The sequence below is a fragment of the Nuphar pumila genome, chromosome 3, assembly GCF_984573655.1.
Source record: "Nuphar pumila chromosome 3, dmNupPumi1.hap1.1, whole genome shotgun sequence".
Lineage (NCBI taxonomy): Eukaryota > Viridiplantae > Streptophyta > Magnoliopsida > Nymphaeales > Nymphaeaceae > Nuphar > Nuphar pumila.
Window position 1 is genome coordinate 88,623,001 of NC_143251.1, and position 10,477 is coordinate 88,633,477.

General features: G+C 43.0%; 1 protein-coding gene across 3 annotated transcripts; it reads right to left on the reverse strand.

Annotated features, from left to right (window-relative positions):
- Positions 1 to 390: 390 nt before the first annotated feature.
- LOC149843113 (receptor like protein kinase S.2-like) lies at positions 391 to 9,086 on the reverse strand. Of its 3 annotated transcripts, none has more exons than XM_090001697.1 (3): positions 6,550 to 9,086; positions 2,148 to 2,238; positions 391 to 471 (listed from the first exon to the last, which is right to left on the reverse strand). In XM_090001697.1, the coding sequence occupies exons 1-2, from the start codon at positions 9,047 to 9,049 to the stop codon at positions 2,168 to 2,170; spliced, it is 2,571 nt and encodes an 856-aa protein (XP_089857823.1). In that variant the 5' UTR covers positions 9,050 to 9,086; the 3' UTR covers positions 391 to 471; positions 2,148 to 2,167. The 3 variants fall into 3 exon arrangements, with proteins under 3 accessions (XP_089857823.1, XP_089857824.1, XP_089857822.1); XM_090001698.1 differs by having other exon boundaries at positions 393 to 441; XM_090001696.1 differs by lacking the exon at positions 391 to 471 and having other exon boundaries at positions 2,058 to 2,238.
- Between the last annotated feature and the right edge of the window lie 1,391 nt (positions 9,087 to 10,477).

Here is a 10,477-nt window from a genome sequence, read left to right on the forward strand (position 1 = left end):
CTGTCCCAATGTTCAGATGCATCCACACAATTTCAACTCATGCAAACAAGTGGGCAACAAATAAAGAAACATGAGACAAACATATGACCATAAGGGAGTGCAACAGTCACGTTTCAAGAGAAGTGTCTTTTGAGGTTGAAAGTCATTTCAACAGACACATTTCAAGAGAAGAGTCTCTTGAGGGATGAAGAGATTTGCAAGAGTTGTGTCCCAAAACTTGAACCCTCTTCGTAGTCTATAAAATGCAAGTGAAACAGTATATGGGAATACAACACAATATACACAAAATTCATAGCATTAAGCAAAGAAGAGAGTTGAGAGTTCGGACTCCCTGACAATTTCAAGTGTAACTGTGAAGCCTTCATCACACTGCAAATTCGGATCTGTATGCGCTTCCCAGCATTGGTACCAGAGTGCGAGTTGTGCAGGCTTGACAGGTCCCTGTCGATGAAAGTGTGCACGCCAGTATTTCTGCATCGTCATCGTCAGGAAAAAGGAAAACAAACAATTCAAATAGAAAAATAAGTGATTAAGGTCAGTGAGATTTTTCTGTTTGAGAAAACTCGGCTTATCAGGGTAAATAAAAAAATAATAATTTAGCATCAGACCGACTCTAGCTTGCGTTGAAACCGCGCATGCCCAAATCGGGTTCTAGTGGTTTCCTCTATCCTATAGGGTTACTGCCAAAAAACCCAAAAGAAAAAAAAACTTTCATCGTTGTCAGAAGAACGTCGGTTCGACGCCGGTCACCGTGCAAGTAACATCCACTCCGACACCGGTAGAAAGCCGAGTGCCATGTGCAGTCGCCGGAGGTGGACGTCGTGAGCTGCCGCCTGACCAACGTCTTGGTCAGTCGGCAGAGAAAAAAAAATCAACAGATTACCTCAAGAAGGGGACTGGCCGGATACTGCTTCTTTTTGCCAAAAAAATCGAACGTCGGACCGACTGGCCGACGCTGAAACCGAGCGGCCCGAATCTGTTGGGTTGTTGCTGGAAAACTCAAAACATAGCAAGTGGCTGAAGAATGTCGGGCCAACGTTGGTACGAGTTGATCCGACAAACCATTGCCGAAAAATCGCAGGCGTCGGCAGCAGCTAACGCCCAAACAAAATAGGAACCAGCGGCTCAGCGGAAATAACACCCGACTGCAACCTGTTGTCGGAAAAAGCATCGAGTTGTCGCCCGTTGCCAAAAGAAAAAAAATGAAAAAGAGGAAGAAGAAAGGGTTTGCTTACCGGATTTTCTCTAGAGAGGTTGGAGGAGGTCGTCGAATAAAATGATATTGCTTAGCGCTGCCCAGCGGCAGCTTTCTCAAAACATTTCAAGAGAAAACGAAAAGGGAAAACCAGATTAGAGTTTTTTCTTTTAGTTATAACATATACCCCTTTTACATTTAAAAAAAAGAAGGAAATTTCAGATTAAACCAGAAATTTAATTGCAAATTCTGAAAAAAGGGGTTACTTTTTCTTGAAAAACGGAAAACCCGTTTTTTACTTTTCAGAAATTTCAAAAGAGTGGTTCCTTTCTTTTCTGTTAAAATCAGGAAATCTCTTAATTTCAGAAAGGCATTGATTTTTTCTGAAATTATAGAAAGAGGATCAAACCTTTCACTTTAACTCAAAAAAATTCTATTTTGAGGTTTCTCTTTCCAGTTTTGCTTAAAAAGGCTTCTGCCTTTCTAGAAATTGCAGAAAAGTATCTAAACTTTCTAATTAACTCAGAAACTTGCAGAAACATGTTTTTGTGTTTTTGTTTACACAGAACCCCTCTTAAATACTTTCTGAAAATTGCAGAAAAGTGGTTCTGAGTTTCAGAAAACCACCTGTTACTTATTTTTGTCAAAAAGTGCTTAAATTTAGCAATTTTTGTTAGTTTCTTGCATACTTAAAGATTGTATTGCATGATAAACTAGTTTAGAATGATTAAAACTAGTTATATTTAAAAATATTAGTTGAAATATATTTTATTAATTCTTATATTTGTTCATGGCTGAGTTGTCCAAAATCGAAAAACTCAATAAGACGAATTTTGGAATGTGGAGAAGAAAAATGGAATATCTATTGACATATGACAAGACCTTATACATATTGAACAATGCGAAATCTTCATTAATTGATAAATCAACTGAAGAAGAGAAGAAAGCTTACAACAAATTTATTGAAGATGATCAACTTGCTCGAGCAACTCTTCTAACATTTATGCAAGATGATTTCATTCGAGTCTTTGAAGATTTTGACACTGCAAAGAGAATGATGGAACAAGTCAAGAAAAAGTATGATATCACTTCAGAAACCCATATTCAACTTCTTCTAGAGCAGTACAACTCTTGCAGGATGAAAGAGTCAGATAATGTAGTCGATTATGTGAATCGAATGCTGGTAATGGCTAAGGACTTAGCCATAGTAGAAAATGATATTCCCGAGCGTATGCAAATCTCCACCATATTAAATAGTCTTCTTCCAACATGGAAGATGGTGTCAATTGCCATGAGGTTAAACTAGAAAAGCCTTACTCTAACAGAGCTCCCTTTGCAATTAGCTCTTGAGCAAGAACATATGTCAAAAAGACAAAAAAAGAAGAAGTTATGAATACTAAAAAATCCTTCCCAACAAATTCTCACAAGTTCAAGCCTAAAGGCACGTTCTTCAAAAAATTTAAGAAGAATAAATTCAACAAGAAGCATCCAGTGCAAACCAAGAACTCTAAGACTACAATCAGAGGAGCATGTTTCTCTTGTGAAAAAGTTGGGCATTTCAAGAATAATTGCCCAAATAGAACCAAGAAAGAGACTACATAAAATCAAGTAAATGGAGAACGGGAATTAGTATGCATTGTATTTGAATCATTGATCGCAGATAGTGATCTCTCAGGGTGGTGGATAAATTCAGAGGCGGCGTGACATGTGTCTAAGACAAAGGAAGGACTTGTGGAAATGAAAGAGTTGAAGCCTGGAGATCATAAGGTGTATATAGGAAATAATACCTATAGTGATGTGGTCGGGATAGGGACCTATAGGCTTCAGGTAGAAGGGACCAGTCTCCTACTAACAAATGTACTTTATGTACCGTTCATGAGAAGAAATCTTTTAGCAGTAAGAGATTTTGTTAAAAAGGGCTTCAAAATCCGCTTTCAGTGTGACAAGGTCATTATTGAGAAAAAATAGAAAAGTGAAGCTCAAGGGTCGCTATGATGTTGACCATGGTCTTTTTCATCTTAATGTAACTCCTTCTACAAGTAATGTAATGAATATTTTTAGTTATATTGATTGTGCATTTGATGTAGATGCATATTTATGACATTTAAGGTTAGGGCATGTAAATGTCAATAAAATGAAAAGAATAATTTACATGGGTTTATTACCTTCCCTTAAAAATGTAGAATTTGCAAAATGTGAACAATGCATATAAGGGAAAATGATAAGAAAACCTTTTCCTAAGGGAAGTAGGTAATTTGATTTGTTAGTTCTGGTACACAGATATTTGTAGACCTTTAACCGTAGAAACACATGAAAGAAAATCATATTTCATCACATTTATAGATGATTACTCTAGATATGGATACGTATACCTAATTTCTAAAAAATCAAAAGCTCTAGAAAAGTTTAAGGCATACAAACATGAAGTTGAAGGATTACTAGGAAGAAAAATCCAGGTTATCAGATCTGATAGAGGAGGTGAATATAACTTTGATGAGTTTAAGACCTTCTGCACTGATAATAATATAACTCTTCATACAACGATGCCTTATACGCCACAACATAATGATGTAGCAGAACGAAGGAATAAGACTTTAATGGATATGACAAGATCCATGCTGGCACATGCAAATCTTTCCAAAAAATTATGGAGAGAAACAATTTGCACTGCCATGTATATCCTAAATAAGGTTCTTTCTAAAGTTGTAGAGCTTACTCCCTATGAATTATGGACTGGTAGGAAGCCAGACTTAAGTCATTTATGAAAGTGGGGGTCACCTGCTCATGTGTTAATTCATAGTCAATGAGAAACACGTTAGATAGTAAAATTATCAAATGCATCTTCATGGTATACCCAAAGGGATCAAAGGGATATCGACTATATAATCCTGCAAAATGATTTATAGAGAGTAGAGAGGTAGAATTCTTAGAAACTCAAGAAAGTGTTTTCGATCCTGAAGATGATGATGCCTTTCTGGATATCAAAAATGATCCTGGGATACCCATTCAAGATTTAGAGCATAACGATTCAGTTGTGAATAATAAACAAACTTTACAACCAATAACTGGACAGAAAAGAACAAGAACTCCTTCATCGTATTTGAATGATTATTATACATTCTTGGGTGAAGAATTATGTTATTCTATGAATTTAGATGAAACTCTTGATAACTTGAGTTTTGAAGATGCAATTGCTTCTAATGAGTTTGAACTCTGGAAGGAAGCAATGAAAAATGAGTTGAACTCCATAGAAAAGAATGACGTTTGAGAACTAGCTACATTGCCTAATAGATATAGGGTAATTGGTAGCAAATGGGTTCTCAAGAAAAAACTCAAGGCAAATGGATCTATTGATAGATTCAAAGTCAGATTAGTAGCAAAAGACTATACTCAACGAGAAGAGATTGATTATGAAGAAACTTACTTTCCTGTAGCCAAACTGGAATCTATTCATATTATTTTGGCATTGAAAGCTTATTTTGATCTTGACCTATATCAAATGGATGTGAAAACGACTTTTTTAAATGATGAATTAAATGAAATTATTTTCATTCAACAACCTAAAGGTTTTGAAATTAAATGTCAAGAAGATAAATTATATAAGTTAAATAAATCCTTATATGGACTTAAGCAGTCACCAAGACAGTGGTATTTGACTTTTCATAATGCTATAACCAAATTGGGTTATGAGACAATTAGTATGGATCACTGTATATATGCCAAGAAAAGTGAGAGTAAGTTTACTGTGTTATTCCTCTATATTGATGATATATTAATTGCAGGAAATGATATAGACATGATAAATATGACTAAATCATGATTAAGTTCTCGATTTGAAATGAAGGATATGGGTGAGGCTTCATATATCATTGAAATTAAAATCCACATAGATAGAAAATCAAGATTTCTATGTCTGAGTCAAGAAAAATATTTTGACTACATTTTAAAGAAATTTAGAATGAAAAGTACCAAGGCAAAAGACACTCCTGTAGTAAAAGGCCAAAAGCTAAGTACGAATGACTGTCCAAAGAATGAACAAGAAAGGTTAAATGTTCTCTATGCTCAGGCAATTGGAAGCCTGATGTATGCAATACTTTATACTAGACCTGACTTAAGCTTTGTTGTAAATCTAGTAAGTAGATATCAAAGTAACTCTGAACTCTCTTACTGAGAAGCAGTAAAGAGAATTTTTTGATATCTAAAGAGAACTAAGAAACTTAAGCTATGCTACCAGTCAGATAGTTTAAAGCTTGTATGATACTTAGATGCTGACTTTGCTGGAGATAAGAATGAAGCAAAGTCCACCTCTGGTTATGGTAGGAGGTGGGGGCAATCGCATAGTCTTGCAAAAAACAAGGGTGTGTGGCACAATATACCTAGGAAGCTGAGTATATAACATGTAACATGACGACCACATTTGGTGTGCAGATAAATCATTTCTTAAATGAGTTGAAATTGAATATTCTAAAAGATTCTGTTCAACTATATTGTGACAATAAAATTGTATAAGACTAATACAAACAGAAGTAGATAACTCTAAAAATAAGCATATTGAAATTAAGTATCAATATATTCATGATATGCTTATGAAAAATGAAATAGCAATGAACTATGTTTCTTCAAGTGAGCTCACCAAGACAGTCACTGAGGAGGATGTTTTCATTAGATATGTAAGTCAGATAGGACTCATATATGTTTAAGTGGTAAATGAGTAAAGATTACTCAAAAAGTGTACATGCAAGGTTCCGGTTGAGAACAAGCATATAAACACAAGAAGTCCCTTGTGGCCAAGTGAGAGATGTAAGATCATATGGCCCTAAGTGACTATTGGAGTGGCTATTTCAACAGTCACGTTCCAAGATAAATGTTTTTTGAGGTTGAAAGTCATTTCAAGAGTCTCTTGAAGGATGAAGGGATGTCTCTCAAGGATTGTGTCCCAAAGCTTGAACCCTCTTTCGTAGTCTACAATATAATACACACAAAAATTCATAGCATTAACCAAAGTTGAGAGTTGAGAGTTTAAACTCTATGACGATTTCGAGTGTAACTGCGAAGCCTTCATACCGCTGCAAATTCGGATTTATCCCAACAACAGAAAAAGCCCATACCACTCCAAATCCTCATTTCATTCGGTGCAAAATTAGCACGACTGTACCTCAGAATAAACCAAACTTGCTCCACTGCTTACATCATTTTCAACTTAAAAAAATACCTACAAGCATTTTATATATATATATATATATATATATATATATATATATATATATATATATATATATATATATATATATATATATATATATATATAGAGAGAGAGAGAGAGAGAGAGAGAGAGAGAGAGACTTAATGAATACCCAGAGCCTGTATTCTCTTAACTATAGCCACAGAAGCAGCATTCCTGGCATCCCACACTTGGTTGCTCTCCTCCTTGCACGCCTTCACCAACGAGTTGAGGCACCGATCATTGCCATCCAATATGCTGACAATCTGCCTCATGCTCGGCCTCTCATCAGGGTCGAAGCCAGTACACACCACCCCCAACTTCAACAACCTCAGCACCTCCCTCGCTTCATACCTCCCATCCAGCCTCGGATCCGCGAGGCCGAGCAGCGGGCCCCTGGCCTCCGGCACGTGCATCTTCTTCACCAGCAGCACGTCGGGGCGCCGGAAATCGACCGCCATCCTGCCGCAGGCGATCTCCAGCAGCACCACCCCGAAGCTGTATATGTCGGCTTTTGTGGCAGCACTCCCCGTCGCCATGTACTCGGGCGAGATGTACCCGAAGATCCCCCGGACGGAGTCCGAATTGCCGCCGATCGAGTGGCCGTGCTCGTTGCGGGCGAGGAACTCCGCCAGCGAGAACGCGCCGAGGCGGGGGTTCAGGTCGGAATCGAGGAAGATGGAGGAGGAGGCGATGCTCTTGTGGATGACCTGCTCCTCCCACTCTTCGTGGAGGTACAGAACCGTGGAAGCTAGCGACTTGACGATGATGTATCTCTGGGGCCAGGGGAGGACAAATCTGCCAGGATGGAAGAGGAATTTGATCAGGGAGCGGCCGTGGGAGAGGTAGTCGTAGACGACGAGCATCTCCCCCTGGTCCGTACACCACCCCCGGAGCTGGACTAGGTACCGGTGGCGGAGCCGGCCGATGTTGGTGAGCTCGGCGGCGAACCGGGATCGCAGGGCAGGGCACGTCTTCATCCCCAGCCGCTTGATCAGGACCCTCACGCCGTTGTCGAGCACGCCGTGGTAGGCGGTGCCGAAGTCCAATTCCGCCACCATGTTCGCCTCCGCGAAATCGCCGGTGGCCGCGATCAGCTCCTTGTAGGGTATCTCCCGCGGCGTGTCGACGGCCGGAATCATGCTGGATTGCCAGCCGTTGCCGTCCGAGCTCGCGAGGCTTGCGTCGGAAGCGGTGATGTAGATGCTCGAACCAGAGGACAATGCTGCAGTTGTGGTGATGGTGATGCCGCTGGATGAAGATGAAGATAAAGAGACATAAGGGGGCACCGAATTGAACGAAGGCAACGGCGGCAATTCTCCGGCGGAATCGCCGGAGAGCGCATCAACTACCCATTTCATCGGCGGCCGGGAGCGCGGTTCGTTGAGAGAGCAGAGCAGGCCGAGATGGATCAATCGCTTCGCCTCCGCCTTCGTGTAGGATCCGTCCTTGATCATCCGATCATCGACCGCGTCTAGGAGATTTCCGGCGTCGTGGAGCCGGCGGACCCAATCGAGCAGCATGATCTGGTCGTCGAGGAAGGCGAGGTCGACGGCTCTCCGGGCGGAGACGACCTCCAGCACGACGATCCCGAAGCTGAAGACGTCCGACTTTGCCGTCGCCATGTTCGGCCGCCGAAAGCTCTCCGGTGGGAGGTACCCTATCGTCCCGCCGATCTTGCTGGTGTTGGAGAGGCGGAACTGCCAGTGGGCGGAGGAGGAGGACAACGAGAGCGAGCTGGAGAGCGCCGGCGTCTCGAGCTCGTGCTCGAGCCACCGCGCCAAACCGAAGTCGCCGAGCCGAGCGTTGTAATCGGAGTCGAGCATGACGTTGCTCGTCTTCACGTCCCTGTGTATGATCTGCGTCTCCAGCTGGTCATGGAGGTAGAAGAGCGCCTCCGCCAAGCCGGCGACTATTCGCCGGCGCCGGTACCAGCCGAGCGGCGGCGCCTGGCCGGGGAACAGGAGGCGGTCGAGGCTCCGGTTGGGCATGTAGTCGTAGACGAGGAGGAGCTCGTCGGACTCGACGCACCAGCCGCGGAGGCGCACCAGGTTCCGGTGGCGGAGCTGCGCGACGGCCACCAACTCGGCGGCGAACGTCTTGACGAACCGCTCCCCCTTCTCGGCGACGCACTTCACGGCGACGAGCGTGTCGTCGCTGGGCAGCACCGCCCGGTAGACGCGGCCGAAGCCGCCGCTGCCGAGCAGCTCGTCCTTTCTGAAGCCGCTCGCCCCGACGTAGAGCTCCGCGTAGCTGAAGATCCGCGGGTTGTTCTCCCCGCACGCCTTGCCGGAAAGTACCACCCCGGCCGTGTCGTGAAACTCCTCCTCCTCCACTTGGTCGTCATCCACCTCCGGTTCGTGTTCGTCTCGGAAGCGTCTCGGGTTGGAGCAGGGGGAGTGGTGCCAGAGGGAGGACCAGTTGAGGGCGTAGAAGCGGTGGAGGGAGCGGCGGAGGAGATGGAGGAGGCGACGGTTCAGCGGTTGCCTCTGTAGCGTCGTCTCGGGGGGGGGCTCCTCCTGGACCTGCTTGCCGCCGTATAACCCCGCGAACATCTCGTTCAGGTCGGCGGGAAGGACGAAACAGAGCCTTCGCAGCTTCTTGCCCATTTTTGGAGGACGATGGCTGTCCATGGTCGCTCCTGTCCTACTCCAGTCCTGCCTGATTGACACCCACCGTCCCACTTTTTTAAAGACTGATTTTGAAGGCACATAAATAATAAAAAATGTCAACGAACGTCCCTCGGTGGGGGCTACCACGTCATCAAACTTTTAGGGTCCTGGGCTCACGTTCTGGATGGTCACGGTTGGTTTGCCGTTGACGGTTGAGATTCAATGTCCGTGTTGTTTTGATTGGCTTCTCGGGCCCCACATGGCAGACACGTTGAGTGCGCGCCTCAATCACAGGAGCGAGCGGATATATCCGAAACCGAACCGGCTAATAAAGAACAAGGCTGAGGCTGCCACGTCTGCTTTGGTCTGATGACTTGTATGACACGTGGGCTTGCTTGCTCGGTCGGTAGGAAAACGATTTGTGGGGGTGGTGTATGTTCGCCCCCGATGATTGACTGAATCCCACATCTGTGTTCGGAGGTCTGAATGAGCACCACGTATACAAGCACATGAGGCTCGTATTCTCGTGTATGTTGACATCACTTAGCATTGGAGTTGGTGTGGTTGCAAAGACTTAAGTACCCTTTCTTGCTATTCTTCTCATAAAGTGATGGTTTGAGAAAATAACAAAAATGCCCTTCATTCAAAAAAGAAAAAACAAGTAGTTTAAAAAAGGACAAACATGTCCTCCATTCATAAAGTCAAGGATGATGTTGACTCTTCAAAGTCTACCCAGCAAAACGAACCTTAATCGTTTCGTCGATGGTGATTCGGCGAAACGATGGTGAGCCGGCAATCCGATGGTCATCCGACGAAACAAACTTGAGCCATAAAAAATGTCTGTTTGAACTTTTCATCGTCATCATCTTCTTCTTCCTTCTTCGTAAAACACTGTAAAACCCTCTCTCTCTCTTAAAAGAAGAAATCAAGGGAGACAAAGAGTTCCCCATGGAGAAGACCAAACATCAACTATCTCACTCTCTCTCCCTTCTCTCTCTACTTCTGTGCACATCCAACAAACGATCCAATATTTCTCCATCAAACACCGACTGACCTGCACACTGACTGTAGCATCGTTCAACTTGATGAGTTGTGGAGCCTGATTTAGAGTTTTTGCCCTTACAGGAGGAGCGTTTGGGGGTTCCTCCCAGCGTGGGTAGCATCATTCAACTTGAAGAGTTGTGGAGTGTGATTCAAAGTTTTTACCCATTCATGTTTTAAGGCATTACATCTCATGTTTGAACATCCACGCATGTGCAGTTTGCTTTCATCATGTTCAGTTGCTTTCTAGATTATACTTTGAATTCTAGTGCATTTTAGATCTATCGATTTGTATATAACCAGAGCTCATTTTAATCTGAATTTTTTACTGAAACTTTATGCATATGTCTTCATGCTCTCCACCAAAAATCAGATCATTCTGAGTTTGTTTGATCTACTTTAAAAATC